Source organism: Oryctolagus cuniculus, chromosome 14, assembly GCF_964237555.1.
Source record: "Oryctolagus cuniculus chromosome 14, mOryCun1.1, whole genome shotgun sequence".
In the NCBI taxonomy this organism is placed as follows: Eukaryota; Metazoa; Chordata; class Mammalia; order Lagomorpha; family Leporidae; genus Oryctolagus; species Oryctolagus cuniculus.
In genome coordinates, this window is record NC_091445.1 from 43821133 (window position 1) to 43839369 (window position 18237).

Genomic DNA, 18237 nt, shown 5'->3' on the forward strand with positions numbered 1-18237 from the left:
GAAGGACAGGCTGCCAAGACATGGGCCTGGAGCCTGTGGTGTCGAAGTTCTTCACGAATGAGCCATCTCAGGTGGGTGCTTCTCTCCAGTTCTCTGGAGCACTTTGGCTCCTTGGTCAAACCAGCTTTAGATGGTTACCCTACCATGCACCATTCAGCAAATGGAAATAGACAATCCAATCCCAGGAGTAGCAGATGTGCCCCTGGGGTAATAGGCCTGCCTCCCAGGGATGTGGCTGAGGCTAGAGGGTGCTGGGTGACAGGAGGGTTGTGATGTGTACCCTGTTCCTCCTCTGAGATGTGAGGGGGTGGTGTGTGAATGTGCTTTCAAGGGCTGTTCATTTAAACTGTGGGTCCCTGTGAGTTCATGCAGGAAGCCAGAGGCCACCTGGCTGTTCTCCAGCTCCTGAGGCACCATTTCTTGTCCCCTGCTCATAGCTGGGGAACACCTGCCTCTAAATCTTTGGGTAATGGCCAACTCCACGTCAGTGAATTTCTGCAAAGGTGTACAGTGTGCGGTGCAGCCGTGTTCAGTTGGTTTGTCTGTCCCCACCTCCCTCTCCTTTAACCTGAGGAAACCTCTGTTCACATCTGGAGAGAGAGGGGCGTTCCTGGTCCTTGTGTGCTTTTGTCTGAGTGTGCATGTTAGGAAACTGATGTTAAGCCCAGTTAGCAAAGTGTGCTTGGAGTTAATAACTTAAAAAGGTACCACGCGAAAGCCGCTTGCTGACGCTCTGCGTAGCTGATGGCCAGCTACACAAGCACATAGATCTTTTGCAATCTTTTAGGGACCCAGGATGACTGGAAATGAAGCAGAGAAAAACTCATCACTAAAACATATTCGAAGGTATTGGCTATGATGTTAGAACCCCGTGGGCTTGGCACAGGGAAGCTTTCTTTTGTCTAACGATTCAGGAGGCTCAGCTTGGGAGTTTTCCCTGGCAGGGGCTGCAAGTGCTAAGCAGTGTCCCCTCCCCTTGGGAAGAAACGAAGTCTAAACTTACAACAGGGCCCCATCTTGACATTGCTTTTCCCTTTTGAGGTCAGTGAGCGGTGCCATCTGCTGCCCGTTTCCTCCCCTTTCAGTGGAGTCAGGGTTATTTTGATCGCACACTGCAGTGCCTCTCGTTTCAAGCATCGCGTAGTTGACTTCTGACGCTCGGCCAGGCCTGCTTCCTCAGGTTTTCACTATATCCTGTTGTATGTGTGGTGAGGGCAGCTGATGAGTCACATGATGTTTTGCTGCTCCAAACAACAGAAATAGAGATTCAAAATAACCCTGCAGAAGAGTATCTCCAGTGTTTACCAAACACACTGCTCCAAAACCTGTTTTTCTACAGTTCAGGTGCTTTGTATAAAAAGAGCCTTATGGGGGCCGAGTGAGGGTGGCTGGCTGTACAGCGTGGGCAGCAGCAGCTGGCTTACAGGCTGGCCGAGGACACAGAGGTGCAGAAAGCTCAGCTCCAAGTCCCCACCACCTCTTCCAAGGACCTCGTGTGCTGCATTGCCAACTGGGTTACCCAACAGGGAAGGCAGGACTTGGAACATACCAGATCCCTGCTCCTGGGCCAGGCCCTGCTCTACCTATCTGTAGAGGTGAGCTCACCTGCAGCCATTGGCCAGCAACCACAGCCGGGTGACACAAACCAGCACGCACTGTCCTGGGCATGGGTCTGCTTAGAGATGCACTGCCGTAGAAAGATTTCTAAATAGGAGAGAGTGCTTCACGGGGTAATGCAATTGACAACAATACAAATGCTTCCTGTTTTGTCATGCTCTCCCTCCTGCTTGTTTGAAGGAAGAAAAGAAAATCCAGAGAGCTACCGAGTCTTACAGTTGATGTTTTTTAGAAACCAAAGGTACAAAAATTTCCTTCCCTGGCCCCTTCCATCCAGAAGAAAAGCTCCCCAAATGGGGAACAGTCATGCAGATGGGGAACTGCTGACTTTTCTCACTTCCTCCTCAGAAGAGTCATGACTCTCCCAACCCTGAGACCCAGAAGGGACTGCGAGTGAAGACCACTGGTGCTGCCTTGCAGGCTGGGGAAGCGCGGGCCTGCCTCCCTGCTGGGCCTCCTGCCTGCTGTACCTCCCAGGATTACTGCAGGAAGACTGAGTGAAGCGTAAAGTGCTTTAACCAGAGCAGCTTTACTCAGCCCCACGGGAGGTATCTTAAACCAACAATAAGCAGCGCAGCGTCTCAGGGAATCAGCCATCCATGGACAACTCCTGGCCAGACCACTGGCTGATGCTAAAAAAAAAAAAAAAAAAAACCAGAAGAGCACCTGTGGTACAGACAAGCCTGTGGCAGGCCCTGAGGGAGAATGACTGACTTTGACCCAGAGATGTGAACAGATGCCTTCAGGGTCCCAGTGAGAGTTCCAGACCGTGAGGGGTTCCTGCTCAACACCCCCTGAACCACGTGGCTAGCAGGCCCAGTCCCGTGACTTCCCTGGAGCGAGCCTCATCTAGTTCTTTCTGCTTAGTGCTTGAATGTCCTCCCCACAGCAGTCCACACTGAGAATGATCTCCTGTGTCAGCCTGCGGGGTGGCCTCTCTAGAACAGGCCACCAGCGGAGCTGCTGGACCTCAGAGGAAATCCACACTGCAGGGAGGCCATGCTTTGAGGTACTCCAGCTCATTTCTCAGCAGCTAGATGACAAACTGCTCGGTACTCTGGATTTCTAATAGTGTCTGTCTATGAGCCGTCACTCAACCTTGAGAAAGTCACACCTGCTCTTCCATGGGCCTTGACCTGAATCTCACAGGCACAGTGCCCTTTTAAATACATCTGTCAGCTGAAAAGAAACAACGTGTCAGGGGATTGCCCCCCAAACAACTCTAATGTGGGCAGGGGACATGTTCCCTGCCTCTGTGCTAAGCTTCTGGATGACAGGATTCTTGGAACAGATGCAGAACACGCCAGCTCCACACCTGCTTTGGATGTTAAGGGGTTTGTGTGGCTGTGACTTGAGCAGCCCAAGTGAAGGACACGGCGGAAGGGTCGTGTGCTTCCAGGTGAAAGGTCTGAACACGTCCTGGGGAAATCCTGGCTCTGTGGTCATGTTCTGGCATCGCCTCCCGCGTTCTCGGCAACCCCAACACAGTGATGGCTCATTTACTGCCATCGCTGGGGTTTAATTACGTGTTTTAGTTCCACAGCAAAGAGTATGCAGCTGATCTTTGCTGGATTTTGAGGGAAAGAATTTGCTTTTTCCACTGGATCTTTAAATGCCAACCTCAGAAGCATGAACCACAGGCACACATGTTAAAAAATACTGCTGTTTAATTTTCTACTCATATGGTTTTAAAAAAGCTGATACAATTAGCTTTTCCCCCATTTTCTTAAATGTGCCTCTGAAGTCTACCCCCCCCCCCCCCACCAAAAGAACTCTGCATCTTAATTTTCAGCACTGACACAAACGAAGGCAAAAAGCTCCCAGGAAGCACAGAAGGACTTGTTGTCCCTAAGGGGCACACCGAGGGGCACACGGCCCCGGAACCCCATGACGTCCACAGCTGACTTTCTGGCCCTACATTCTTGTTTTCTGTGAGAATACAATGACGCAGCACAGAAAACACAGCCAACAGGCCTGGCTTTGTCTCCCTCGTGCCGCCTCAGCTTGCACTTCCATTCCCACTACTGTCTACTCTCAGGGATCCATTTCTTCCCAGGTAATGAAAAACAGTGATCACTCCTGACCTGGACACTCATCTGCAAATAATGGGCCGTGTACCCTGGTCACTGGTGCAGTACGCCAAGCAGTCGCCATGTTGTATTAGAGACATTTTATTGAAAATGCGAAAATAGGAAATGTATTATAGCCTAAAATAAATTACATAACATATACAGCATATATTTATATCTTTAAAATATTTTGTTTAGGTTCTTTCAGTCTAGGAATTTTGACTAAATCAAGAATTTAGTGAACTGTGTCCATAATTTTTTTTAAAGGAAAAAACCCGCTTTCCAAAACTTAGAAAAATATACTGCACTAAATGGATTTCAAATGCGTTACTTCAGGGAGTATCCCATAGTGACGTCAACAGCGTTTATAAAATGTCTTGCTTTACTGTGTGGCGTGAGAGGGAAGTACCATAGTACATTCCAGGCTACCTGTACCGCAGTCGAGACTAAAAGCGGCAGAACCAGGTCATAAATCTACTCCAGAGGTTAGCGATGCAGCAGCCTGGCATTAGAATGCTGGATTATGACTTAAAGCTTCAGTTCACTGTAAAAACTAAAACGTAAAGTGAGAAGGCGCCGCCTCGCCCCAGCGCCACCTTCAGGAAGGCGAGTGGAAAGCAAGCCTTCGGGAAAAGTCATGCGGGGGGAAGAATGCTGCGGTTTGGACAGTGCGTTTGTGACAATGCTAAAGAGTTCGCTCACGTATCTACACAGTGCGGGTGCGAGTGCCGCCAGCCCACTCGGAGCTGGGAGAACGCCGAGGGGCTGCGGGTGCTCCACCGGGCCGGAGTGCTGTTCCTGTAGTGTCGCTCACTTTTCCGCAGAAGGTGATTGCAAGGTCACAGTCTGTTCCTCAGGGCGAGTGGTGACTCCAGGCTGCAGCCAGTTGCTGACTCTCTGTGTGTGCGGCAGACAGTTTAAAATCCCAGGGTGCATCTCTGCCTATGACCGTGTTACTGAGAAGCAAGTCAAGGAAGCCAAATTGGAACCTGCTGATTCTTAAGAGCGGTGGAAAGGGACAAGCGTCCGGCCTGCTGGGCAGCAGTGCCCTAGAGGCGGTGGCACAGCCGCGGTCCTTTGGTTCCAAGTGGAGATTGTCCGAGGCAGGAGGAGACAGCTTGGACTGCGAGGCAGCTCTGTGTCTTGGGTTTGCGTGAAGCAGAGGCGTGGCGTCCGTCGTTTTGATGATACGACAGTAAAGGCCTTTCTTCAGGTCCTCATGTCAAGGTGAGCATACCCAGTATGCTAGAGAACTGACAACGAAACCTTTAAATCAAGGCCTCTTTCATAACCCAAAAACAAAACAAAACAAAACAAAAAAACCCAAAACCCACAGTAGGAGAGGCGATGATGCTGAAGTGTCGTCCAGCGGTCCTTGCAGTGCCCAGGGCGCCCTGGGCCTCATTCATTGTCCTCCCTCATCTCTACGATGTCCGTCACCTCCTCTGTCGGTGGCATGTCGGTCATGGCAGAGTCCTCGCCCTCAGTGGCTGACTCGTTCTCCATCTTCTTTTTCTAGATCAGAGAGGACACAGCAGTGAGGGGCTGTGGACAGGGACGCATGCTAGCAGAACCGTGAGTAAGGAGGGGCCCTCACTGCAGACCAAGATCTTGGTTCACCATGGGCACCTCTTGGTTTAGCACCTTCCTCTTCGCTGGGTTACTCACACGTCTGCTGTGTACCTGGCACCGTGTTAGGCACTCCTGGGGCATGCCCCCACCCACCCACCCCCCTGCCTCGGCTTGGGATTGCACGGTACAGAACATCCCTCTTTGTCCTGCCATCAGCTGGTCCTTTCTGGGGCAGCTCCAGGCTCACTGTCATTCTCTCCTGCTCATCACCTATCCTAAGTCCTGCTGCTTCCCTGCCATGTTGCCCGTTCTTGCAGAAAACACTTCTCAGGGCTTGGGTCCTCAGCCACTTGCTGGGCTCATGGCCGAGCTGGTCAGCAGTGCCACTGTTGGGAGACTGGCCTCTGCCCCCTCCCAGTCCAGCCCCCCGTTCTCCAGGTCTGTGCTTTCTCCTTTAAATGAAATGCTCAATAATTATGACCACCTCCTGGCCTGCAAAACCCTGACCTTGTTTAGGCCCAAATCTGTGCCAAGCTGGCTGCCAAGGCTCTGGAGCTCCAGGGCTAGGGCTGTTATCCTGCCATGCACCCGCCTGGCCTCTGCCTCCCTCTCCTGGCCGACTGCTGCACCCCTTGTATATCCTCCTTGTTCCTCAGCTGATGAACTGGCTTCCTACTCTTCTGGGTGCCTTTTTTTTTTTTTTTTTTTTTTCCCCCCCAGAAAAGTGCTTGCACCAGCTCCCCAGACCACACTACCCTGGGACTGTGGAGGGAGGCTCCTCCTGTGTGCACTGGACCCACTCGTGTCACTGTCTCCTAGATCCTTCCCCAAGCACAGTCTGCCAAGTTGCACTCATCTTAAGTGGTTTTCTGAAATCTACCTCCCTGCCCCCCACCTCCTTTGTGACAGATTTCTCAAAGGGCCAGCTGCACTGCTGCCTTCAACTTCTCTCCAGACCCCGAGACTGCTGCACCCCCTCCTCCAGATCATGTGTTGGGTCCCCTTGCGCTTTTGGCTGCCTGCCACATCCCTCCTTTCTGCTCATGGGCTTTGGTTCTTCCTGACTTCTCAGCCTGTGAGTGCTGGTGAGGCCCTGAGCTCCATCCATGGGCCTCTTCGCCTCTGCCTGCATTCATTCTCTGGTCAGGCTCATCCGGCTTCCGCTGAATGAATGAAGCAAGATGGGGCTCCTGCTGTCTGAGAATCCATAGATCTCAGAAAAGAAACACCCCCCGGGTCATTTGCTAATTGCATGTTGAGCTGGCCAGCATGGACAGCAGACACTCTGCAGGGGACAGGGTGTCTGTCCTGTGCATGTCTTTTCTAGCCCAGGCATTTTCCTAGCAAGAGTCTGAGTTTGTAAGATCTTTGGGCAGGAGTGCGGTGATCACCTTTGCAGGATTTTCCGACCTGCTCAAAACTATGATTCGGTTTCTACGTTAACTCCCTGCAGCTCACACCCTTGGCTCATCTGTCCTGAGATGGGACTGCCTTTTCAAACAAGGCGAGCCTAAGGAGTAACCATGTGACGACAAAGCAGGAAGGCAGCCCTGGTGAAACAGGGGGCGGTGCCATGCTCATGCCCAGGGCGAAGGTAAGTTGGCTCCCACTGTGGCTGCCCCGACGTGTGGGCCCCGGGCTCCCATCCTCCCACGGTGGGAGGCGGTGGCACAGTGCTCTCACCTGCTTCCGATAGACGTAGCATGCTGCGATGGCCACCATGGTGGACTCTCCCACGAATCCTGCCAGGAGGGAGCCCACGCCCAGGGTGGCTCCGTGTACTCTGGGGTGAGAAGGTGAAGGCGATGTCTGAGTTAAAGCTCAGCTGAGGCACTAGAGGATCGATGCTAAAACCCAGGACAGGGGCTGAGGCGTGTGGTGCTCTCATTGTCTGCATGGGGGAGCCAGGCGCTCAGGCACCAGCACAGCCAGCGGCTCTTCCCTCTCTGTGCTCAGCGTGGCTCCCAGCACTTCCCGCCCTCCCCCAGGAGACTGGGAGCACCCGGGGGACAGAACAGCCCTCCGTCTTTCTCTGGCCTTGGCGCTGTCTGTCACTGAGCAGGAGGTGCTTGGAGAGAGTGACTTGCACAGACTATTGTGGGGGCTCAAGTGCCTCGACCTGGAGCCTGGCAGGCAGGCGAGACACACTTCTGAATGTCTGGATGTGCTTGGGCCTTCAACCTCTGGGCAGAGCACTTTAGTGGCCAAAGTACCCCCAGCCCCTGATTACCCCAGGTAGGGCAGGACCACGAGGCTGGTGATGAGCACGATGATCCGCAGCACGGAGCTGGGGGCCAGGACGAAGGTCTTCTTCAGGGTCATCAGCCACCCGGTGAGATGGGCCCTCACGGTGACTGTGGGGAGAAGCGGAGGACGCGTCAGCCATGCCCTGCAGCACCCCTGAGAGCCAGGCCTGGTCACCTTGCCTTCCTGCCGGGGCTGCTGGTCCCTGCTGCATGTCCTCGGGGTCCAGACTGCAACTTGCAGGCAGCTGCTTTGCTCCACCCTGGCCGCCGCCTCCAGGATGGGCTGGGCCCGAGCTCTGCTCATCTGTTCCTCAAAGACAGGACCCAGGGAAAAGCAGCAAATTGCTGGTGGCAGAAAAGCTGGGCCCAGAAGCTGTCTTCCCTCCCACTGGGCAGGGGAGAAGGGGAGGGGGCTGCTCTTATCCCCATTTCCTTTAGGCCCTCCGGAGCCGGCCCTGCCACACTCACTTGAGGTGCTGCTGTCACATCAGTTGAACATCTATTTCCCCTACCCAGACCTGTGAATTACTGCATCTAGCTGCCCTGCAGGGTGCAGACCTAGCCGGTCAGAGGTGCTGATATGGAGTCTGTCTGCCATCAGGTAGAGCCTGAGACTTAGTGCCTGGAAGGGAGGAAGCATGCACCCTCCCATGGGCAGCACCAGCACAGGCTGTTGGGGGGAGAATGTGCCCAGTCCTGGGAAAAACATTTGCTTTCAGGGGCCTGGAATCCTTGTATTTCCAAGGTTTACTTCTCCTAGGCACAGTCACACCCCTTTGGCTGTGGTCCTGGGACAGGGTATGGGTCGCAGGTGTATGCTAATCTGGCTGGCCTAATCCTAACATGTAGCCAAGGGCAGATGGGGCCTGACTGCTGTTGGGAAGCCCTCAGTCTCCCAGGTGAGGGAGAGGAGCTGGGATGAGAATACAGGTAAGTCCCACACCCAGCTGGAGTGGGCCAGGAGGTGACAACCCCAGGATTCTCAATTTAATGCTGGAGCTGCAAAAGGGGAAGAGTATACAGAGCTCTCTGTCCCAGTTCTGACTTCCCAGCGCTTGTCCTCTTCCCATAGGCAGCCCCAGCCCCTGCTTGACAACTTCCTTCTAGAAATAGAAAATAGAGGCACAAGCACGCAGCATGTACATATGTTTGTTACAGAAGTGGTCACAGACCAATCAACTCTTCTGTAGCATGTAACCTAGAACTACCTGATTCTTGTATCGCATACCCGACGTGGGTATAGAGCACAGCCTGCAATGTTCTGAGAGTTGAAAGTTCACCCCCACAGTGCAGTACCTGGGTTCAAGACCTGGCTTCTAACCCCAGCTTCCTGCTAGTACACACCCTGGAAAGCAGCAGTGAGGACTGAAGTCCCACATGGGAGTCCTGGATTGAGCTCCCAGCTCCTGGCTTTAGCCTGACTCAGACTGGACCTTTACAGGCATTTAGGGAGTCAGTCACTGGATGGGAGTTTGTACTCTCTGCCCTCTCAAATAAAAATTTCTTATTAAAAAAAAAAAGTGGGTGGAAACCTGCTTTGACGAGGTCATCAGGGTGTAGCCCCCAGGATTGAATCCTGGTGGATGTCTAAGGAGAGAGACCACAGGACACACACACACACACGGAAGCACTTCCTGTCTCTCACCCAGTGTTGTCTTGACTGCCAGCAGGACATCCATCACCAGATGTGGGCCTTCAACTTTGGACCAGAACCAGGGGCCAAGATAACTTTTTTTTTTTTTTTTGACAGGCAGAGTGGACAGTGAGAGAGACAGAGAGAAAGGTCTTCCTTTTCCGTTAGTTCACCCCCCAAGTGGCCACTACAGCTGGCATGTTGCGGCTGGCGGCACCGTGCTGATTCGAAGCCAGGAGCCAGGTGCTTCTCCTGGTCTCCCATGGGGTGCAGGGCCCAAGTACCTGGGCCATCCTCCCCTGCACTCCCTGGCCAGAGCAGAGAGCTGGCCTGGAAGAGGGGCAACCGGGACAGAATCCGGCGCCCCGACCGGGACTAGAACCCGGGGTGCTGGCGCCGCTAGGAGGAGGATTAGCCTATTGAGCCGCGGTGCCAGCCCAAGATAAACTCTTTTCAGGTATTTATAGTGACAACCTGATACTGTATCAGCCTGTGATTATTCAGATTGGCTTTTAGACCAAATGCCACCCAGCCTTCACTCTGGCCCTGGATTCTGCTTTTTCTCCGGTAGTCCTTTCTTTTACATGTCCAGGTTTTAGCAGCTTTTTCAATTTTACTTTTATTTTTTATTTATTTATTTATTTATTTTTTGACAGGCAGAGTGGACAGTGAGAGAGAGACAGAGAGAAAGGTCTTTCTTTGCCATTGGCTCACCCTCCAACGGCTGCCACGGCCAGCGCACCGCGCTGATCCGATGGCAGGAGCCAGGTGCTTCTCCTGGTCTCCCATGGGGTGCAGGGCCCAAGCACCTGGGCCATCCTCCACTGCACTCCCTGGCCACAGCAGAGAGCTGGCCTGGAAGAGGGCAACCGGGACAGAATCCGGCGCCCCGACCGGGACTAGGACCTGGTGTGCCGGCGCCGCTAGGAGGAGGATTAGCCTAGTGAGCCGCTGCGCCGGCTTCAATTTTACTTTTAAAGATAACTTGCTGTCCGGGACACATCCCCTTGTGGGTGTTTGCCTTAGCAGTTAGGATGCCTGCCTCTACTCCAGCTTCCTGCTAACGCTGCTCCTGGGAGGCAGCAGTGGTGGCTCAAGTAATTGGGTTCCTGCCACCCACATAAAAGACCTGGATTGACTGCCCAGCCCCTGCCTCACCAAAACTTGGCCATCTCAGGCATTTGAAGAGTTAACCAGCCTGCTCTGTCCTTTTCTCTCTTCCTCTCAAAAATTAACATATCGTACACTTGGCCTTTTGGGATATAGTTCTGATACATCCACAGACTTGAGTACCACAATCAGGATGGAGGATCTATTTCTATCTATTGTTTCAACTTGGGAACAGCTTTTGTTTTGTTTTTTAAAGTGCAGTGGTTGCAAACCCAATTAAAAAAAATTGAGGCTGGCACTGTGCCACCTGAGATGCCAGCATCCCCTGTGGGTGCTGGTTCAAGTCCTGGCTGCTTTCCATCCAGCTTCCTACTAGTGTCCTGGGAAAGCAGTGGAAGGTGACCCAAGTATTTAGGCCCCTGGCTCTTTATTAATTTATTTTTATTTTTTTATTTTTTTGACAGGCAGAGTGGACAGTGAGAGAGAAAGGTCTTCCGTTTTGCCGTTGGTTCATCCTCTAATGGCTGCCGCGGCTGACGTGCGGCGGCCGGCGCATCGCACTGATCCAAAGCCAGGAGCCAGGTGCTTCTCCTGGTCTCCCATGTGGGTGCAGGGCCCAAGGACTTGGGCCATCCTCTACTGCACTCCCGGGCCACAGCAGAGAGCTGGCCTGGAAGAGGGGCAACCGGGACAGAATCCGGCGCCCCGACTGGGACTAGAACCCGGGGTGCCGCAGGCGGAGGATTAGCCTATTGAGCCGCATCGCCGGCAGGCCCCTGGCTCTTGTCTGCCCCAGCAGGACATCTAGGGAATGAACCAGCAGATGGAAGATCTGTCTGTTCCTCTCTGACTTTTGAAGAAGAAACAAATGCCTGTTTGATTCATTTCTAAAACTTTCAACCTACTGTCTAATGTCTGGATATTTCCATTCCACGTGGGATTTTACGTTTTTGTTGGTGATGTGACTACAGATATTTCCAAAGAAATAAGGGCTCATGGGGCACGAAGGTAACTGGGAATGCTGTTTTCGCTTTGTTTACCTGGAACCGGAAAGAAGGAGAAGATCCGCAGAGGAACAACGCAGAGCTCCGCGAAGGCGAAGTCTACTCCGATGATGTCAATCAAGATCTTCTCGGAGACGTTGGGGGTCCAAAACATCACAAAACAGAGCTGGGGGCAAGAAGACAGGGAGGCCGGTCGTCAGATAAAGGCATGAATGAGTGAAATGAACGCGCCAGGCATGACCTGACAGCTGCGGAGTTGTGCAAGATGGCGGACCTGGCCGGCAGGTAGCTGCGTGTCCCTGCTCACAGGCTCTGGTCCATTTGCCACATCTGGCTCACCCACCACAGCAGGGCAGATGTGGCACTTTTCAACAGTGGCAGCATCTGAATGGGTAACTGGGCCAGTGAGGGAGACCAGTGTTCTCCCATCGACACTCAGCTAGGCTGTGACACAGCTTAGCTCAGGGTGGACGCCATGAGACAATTTTTACAACTTTACCAAAATAGTAAAAAGTAACCTAAAAGATTTTGGTGTGCATAGAACCGCACTGAACTAGCACACATGATGAAAAACGAGTACTAGTATTTTTAATGTTTATTTTCATCTAATTGCAAGGCAGAGCAACTGAGAGAGACTTTTTCTGCTGGTTCACTTCCCAAATGCCCACAATAGCCAGGCTGACACTAGAAGCTCAGAACTCCATCTGGTCTCCCATGTGGGTAGCAGGGGCCCAAACACTTGAGCCATCATCCACTGCCTACCAGGGTGCATTAGAGGAAGCTGAGTTGGAAGTGGCACTTTGGCCTAACTTGCTGCCCCATGTGCCCGCCGTGGCATATTAATATTTAGAGTATTTATTAGCCTGTTAGCTTTTCAAGATTAAGAAAAGAGCAGCGACAAAATTTGGAAGCAGATGGTCAAGGGCAGATGAAACCCGAAGCTGATGTGAATGCGGAGCCCTCTGCCCACTGTCCATCCCCACAGATCAGGAAGGGGGGCCCAGAGCAGGCTGGCGGGAAGTCCAGTTAGGAGGCGGTCCATCCACAGTCTCCCCGCACCTGCCAGGACTGTCCCTGGACAGGGTCAACTGAGGCCCAGCCATGACCCAGGTGCCAGGGATGAAGGGAAGCAGGACATGCTGACCCTGTCTGTCTGCTGTTCGGCTCCCAGTATACAGGAAGCCAGTTCAGTGCCCCCAAAAGGAGCCCTGCGTGTCTCTGAGAGTCTGACCAGCCCCAGAGGGAAGACCTAAAGTCTCTGAAAATGACAGGCTCTTCAAGAGGCAGCCCCGCCTGACCAGCCTGAGGGAGGCCCACAGGGGACGAATCTCACCCAAGTGCTCAGCCTCTAATCAGCTGCAGGTGGCTCACCTGCAGAAATGAGACAATCAGGGATGAAGCGGACAACACAGAGAGGGAAAAAGCTTCCCCGCTGATGTTCTCACAGACAAGACACTGCGTGGATGAAGCTAGAATGGAAATGCTATATAAAAGCATTCACAGAACAAAACAGAAGATTTTGTAATTAAGAAGATGGAGGCAGAAATGGAAAATTTATGAACAGACAGTAAGATAAAGCTGGAGAAGTCCACAAAAACAGGTATAATAAAAATAAAGGCCTAACGTTTAAATTGTAGGGTTTCTTGAAAGAAGAAAACAGCAAAATCTCGGTGCTGGAATGCAGGCAGTACAGTGGGTGGGAAAAGACACCCCCCCCCACCACCACCCAGGCACATCACCAGGCAGTGCTGGGGACACGGATCCTGGCAACACTGAAAGCTAGCAGATACCAAGTAGTGAGTTTGGAGGGAAAATGATTTCCATCCAGAACTCTGCACCAGCTGCGAGACAACAGTGGTTTTAGAAAAGACATTTTCAAGGCTGGCGCCGCGGCTCACTAGGCTAATCCTCCTCCTAGCGGCGCCGGCACACCGGGTTCTAGTCCCGGTCGGGGCGCCGGATTCTGTCCCGGTTGCCCCTCTTCCAGGCCAGCCCTCTGCTGTGGCCAGGGAGTGCAGTGGAGGATGGCCCAGGTGCTTGGGCCCTGCACCACATGGGAGACCAGTAGGAAGCACCTGGCTCCTGGCTCCTGCCATCGGATCAGCGCGGTGCGCCGGCCGCAGCGCGCCGGCCGCGGCGGCCATTGGAGGGTGAACCAACGGCAAAAAGAAGACCTTTCTCTCTGTCTCTCTCTCTCACTGTCCACTCTGCCTGTCAAAAAAAAAAAAGACATTTTCAATATTCAAGGTCTCAAAATATTTACCTGTTACATGTACTTTTAAAAAAAAATTGGACTAGCGTGGTGGTGTAGCAGGTAAAGCTGCAGCCTGCAGTGCTGGCATTCCATATGTGTGCCAGTTCAAGTCCTGGCTGCTCCACTTCCAATCCAGCTCTCTGCTATGGCCTGGGAAAGTAGTGGAGGATGGCCCCTGCACCCACATGGGAGAGCAGGAAGAAGCTCCTGGTTTCAGATCAGTGCAGCTCCTGCCTTATGGCCATCTAGGGAGTGAACCAGCAGAAGGAAGACTTCTCTCTCTCTGCCTTTCTGTAACTCTGCCTCTCAAGTAAATAAATAAATCTTAAAAAAAAAAAAAGTATTGAGAGTAGGCTCTGTCACAGGGAAAGAAAGAGGAAACCACAGGAAAAAAAGGGGGGGGGTGAATCTCTAGAGTGAAGGGAAAAGAAGATCCTAGGAGGGGCACACGTGGTGCCTGAGGTTGAGCCTGCCTTAAGCTTGGGGTGCCTGCACCCATACTGCAGTGCTGGTTTGAGTCCTGAGTGCTTTACTTTCCATCCAGCTTCGTGCTAATAAATCCTGGGAGGAAGCAGGTGATGGCTCAAGTGCTTGGGTACCTGCTGTTCACATGGGAGACCCAGGTGGAGTTCCAGTCTTCTGCTTCAGCCTGGGCAGACCTCACTGCTAAGGGAATTTGGGGAATGAATCAGCAGATGGACTCAATCTCGCACTCTCACTGTGCCTTCAAAGTAAATGAAAATAAATAATCATTGAAAAAATATTCCAGGAAGGCTGGATTGGCCCACAGGCAGTGAATCTGCAGTGCAGCGGGTGTCAGGAGGCTGACACTTGAAGAACGTGAGCAAGTGGCACTGCTACTAGGTCTGAATTCATGACACAGGTATACGTGATGGAGGGACAGTATGATGATAAATCAGTATTTAATACACTAAGAGCAGGAGAAATTACAATTAAGATGGTCACTAAGTCCTGGAAAAACCAAAGATGCTTAAGTAAAGCATTGGACCTGGGGGAAGGTTATCTTGGTAGCAGTCTGGGAAGGGAGATAGTAGGCGGCGGTAGGCGGCGTGGGTACTGCTACTGGGGATCCTTGTAGAACTGACTTGACATTTTGTGCTCATTTAACAAACTGAATTGAAAGTATTGATACAACTTTGGAAAGTGATGTCACAACCATTCCAGCGCCATCAAATATCTACCTGCTTTACATGGAAGTGATTCTTTTCTGAAATAAAGCAGAATACACTCTAAAATGAATTCATCATATAAAAACGGAACACTGAAATTTGAGAACGTAACATCCCCTAGGCTTTGGGTGAATTAAGTTCCCTGGAACTAGGCTGGTCTTATTTACTATGTCATATTGTAAATATATGTCACTTTATTAACGGAATAGTTTTCTCTTCCTACGTATTTCAGCATCAGGAGAGTATATGCCACTGGTGTTTGAAACCAGCAGATGTACTGCTGTGTAATCCTGTTGGCTGGTGTGAGTACTCTCCTTTTTTGACATGAAGGGAAAAATACTTCAGGGACTTTATTTTCTATGCCCTGGACAAGTGGCCCTGTCATCTTTTCCCACTGCAGTGCTGCCAGCCCCAAATGGTGAGACATCATTCATGGCGACAGCCCAGCCGTGGAGGCAATTTGATATAACAATTCCAAAAAACGCTGAGCATGGCATCAAGATGCGATTTAGTACCCTGTCTATACCCCATCCCAACACATAGATGGAGTATCCCTCCTTCCAGCTTTGCTCTGAGACTCCCAATATTTCCCATGGGAGTAAAGCTGGAGAGAATTGAGGTAAGAGAGCACCTGGAAGTCTGGGAAGAATCTGTGTCTTAGAGCTGCAGAGAGCAAGCCAGCCTGTGTTACTGCAGTGATGAAAAGTGAGAGACCTGGGCAACCCTGCTCCCAACCTCCGCTTCTAGCAGAGTCACTAGCATGCTTTAATTTGCAGCCATTGTTCATGTGAATATGAGACAATGCCTCAAATTAATGTTGCAGTCTCTCTGGGCTTTGCAAGATCATCAAAGTGGCTTTTAAATGACACCCAAGAAAAGAGGAGGATGTGGCCGTCTGTCAGAAGGATGGTGCCATCACACCTCTGCAGCACATGAGCCAGTGCTTTCTCCCTGTGGCCTCTCTGCCTGGGTAATGCTCCCCTGGAGGCTCTTTACTGCTTGTAGGAAATGATCCATCAACCCTTGGAGGAAGGAGTACAACCAGGACAGGACCAGAGTGAGTGTGTCACAGCACAACAGCTCATCTGGGCCAGCGACCACACTTGGGGGACCCTGAATACAATCGCAAAGTCAACATGGTTGAATTCTAACAGGAGCTTAATGGGAAGCAATCTCAAATTTATTCTGAAACGTCCACAGCATGATTTAATGTGGCACTGCTCAATCACTGTGTTCCTTATCTGGTTTCTCTCTGTGCCCAAGCACACCCTACATGCTCAGAGAGGCACCCAGAGTTTTCAACCCCACATACCCTGAGCCTAGACAGGGCCCCTAGGGATACTGTAAGTATAAGTTCTCAGTGCGGACGAGGGCTTGAGCAGTCCGAGAAAAGTAAAAGGAAGGAACCTCCTTCTTCTTCCCTAATACATCTGAAGCTGGGGCCATGCTTCCAGTATGGAAATGCTGCCTCGCCTTCTGGCAAATTCTTCAACCAAAGAACAGTTCCTGCGTCGTCAGAAAGGAGAACATGAACTCGAAGTAGGTATGGCGCTGGCTAAAAGCTACAACACCTCATCTGCAGGTCAGCTTTCTCCACGCAAAGTACTGAGTCCTAACACAATCCCCAGACCACAGCTAACCAGTCTGTTCCAGAAAATAAGAAGCCCTGGGAGTTAACCCGGCAGAGAATATTTTAGGAAAGTGTCATTCTACGGAGTTCACCCACAGTAGTCCTGACTCAGAACATGTGCCCTCAGGTGACCATGACATGCTGTGCTCTTCAAATATTTGCACAGTCTAATGACACTGACTTCTCCAAGCTAGAACATAAATCCAGCAAACTATTGACAATGAACATGTTTTGTTCCTCTGAGAAGCTACAGTGCCAGGTTTTCGGCTACAGAGCTTGCTGTCAATATTATCTCATGAGGAAGCAGCCTTCAAAACAGAACAACCCACCCAGGGCCCAGATCTCAGTTTTTCTGTTCATCATCCAAAAGAACCAGGACAATGGTTCATTCTAGGACCCTAACCCTAACCTAGGGCCCTAACCCACTGAGCCACCCCTGGTTGCCTGGCTCAGACCCAGTGCCTGGCCCTATTTGAGCTTTGCCTAACCCTAACCCTAATGCCTAAAGCCTAGGAGCCCCACCACTCCTCCTCACCAGAAGTGCATCACCAGAAGTCCCACCCCCAGCAGCCAAACCCTAACCCTAACATAAGATACAGAAGATAATCAGTCTGTCATTACCGGGAGTGCCAAAAAGCAAGCAAATGCTCAAAAAGCAAAACAATGGGGCATGTCTAAGGGATATGGGAGCCCACTAGAAAGTTCCCAATGCTGGGACAGTTTGAACAACAAAATGAATCATGTAGTCTTGAAGGAAAACCCAAGTGTAAGATCAACATCCATGAATCCACACTAACTTAAATGAACAAACTAGATAAAAGGGACAGAGAGCCTGCAGAATAGGAGTGGGCAACATTTTATCTGCCAAGGGCCATTTGTATAGTTAGTTTTTTTTTTTTTCTTTTTTTGACAGGCAGAGTTAGAGAGAGAGAGAGAGAGACAGAGAAAGGTCTTCCTTTTTTGTTGGTTCACCTCCCAAACGGCTGCTACAGCCAGCACGCTGCAGCTGGCGCTTCGGAGCCAGGTGCTTCCTCCTGGTCTCGTACGCGGGTGCAGGGCTCAAGCACTTGGGCCATCCTCCACTGTTCCCGGGCCACAGCAGAGAGCTGGACTGGAAGAGGAGCAACTGGGACTAGAACCCGGGGTGCTGGCACCGCAGGTGGAGGATTAGCCTAGTGAGCTGTGGTGCCAGCCAGGTAATTACTTATTTTTAAGATTAGTTTATTTGAAAGTTATAGAAAGAGAGGGTTCACTTCCCAAATGGCCCAGGATGGCTGGGGCTGGGCCAAGTCAAAGCCAGGAGCTGCATCTGGGTCTCCCACGTGGGTGGCAGGGATCGAAGTATTTGGGCCATCATTAGCAGAGAGCTGGAATGGAAGTGGAGCAGCTGGGACTCTAACCAGCACCCATATGGGATGCTGGCATCACAGATGTCAGTGTAAACCCCTGTGCCACAATGCAGGCACCCATTTGGATATTTACAGCATCACTTGTGGGCTACCCAAAATGATCAGCTTAAAAATTAACCTGCTATAGGCTTAATGAATTTCAAGTCCTGCCTGTGGTTGCCTTGGCAGAGCCAGACCACATGATTTCATGGGCCTTGTATGGTCCACAGGCTGGACATTCCCTATCCCTGCTGGAGAAAATGCTAAGTAATTCCTTAACTGCCCCTTCTGAGGTGGGAGCGGCAACAGCGCAGACATAGAGAACCCCACCAAACTACCTCGGCCAGATGACCAAGGTCAAGTCAATTGTGCTCACTCATGTCCACAGCTCATACCCTTAAGATGAGAAGGGCACTTCACATCCGTGGTCTTCTGCCCCCAAACCCAAACTCCCAGTCTCACAGTGAGGAGAACCTCTAAGAGAGCCACACTGAGGGCCGCTCTACCAAACATCTGATCAGGAC

The 18237-nt window shown here is 51.5% G+C and overlaps 1 protein-coding gene and 1 long non-coding RNA gene across 2 annotated transcripts in view; one reads left to right on the forward strand and one right to left on the reverse strand.

Annotated features, from left to right (window-relative positions):
- Positions 1-3772: 3772 nt before the first annotated feature.
- The window catches only part of ANKH (ANKH inorganic pyrophosphate transport regulator), a 145195-nt gene continuing 130730 nt past the window's right edge, over positions 3773-18237 (reverse strand). The window contains exons 9-12 of the mRNA XM_002713969.5: positions 11288-11417; positions 7489-7612; positions 6942-7041; positions 3773-5201 (exon numbers count right to left, since the gene is read on the reverse strand). Of these exons, the coding sequence (XP_002714015.2) occupies positions 5088-5201; positions 6942-7041; positions 7489-7612; positions 11288-11417 (468 nt within the window). The 3' untranslated portion in view covers positions 3773-5087. The remainder of the gene's footprint in view (positions 5202-6941; positions 7042-7488; positions 7613-11287; positions 11418-18237) is intronic.
- On the forward strand, positions 7609-16932 carry LOC138845170 (uncharacterized). The gene is made up of 2 exons (XR_011381976.1): positions 7609-8762; positions 8812-16932. It is a non-coding gene; the product is annotated as an uncharacterized lncRNA (long non-coding RNA).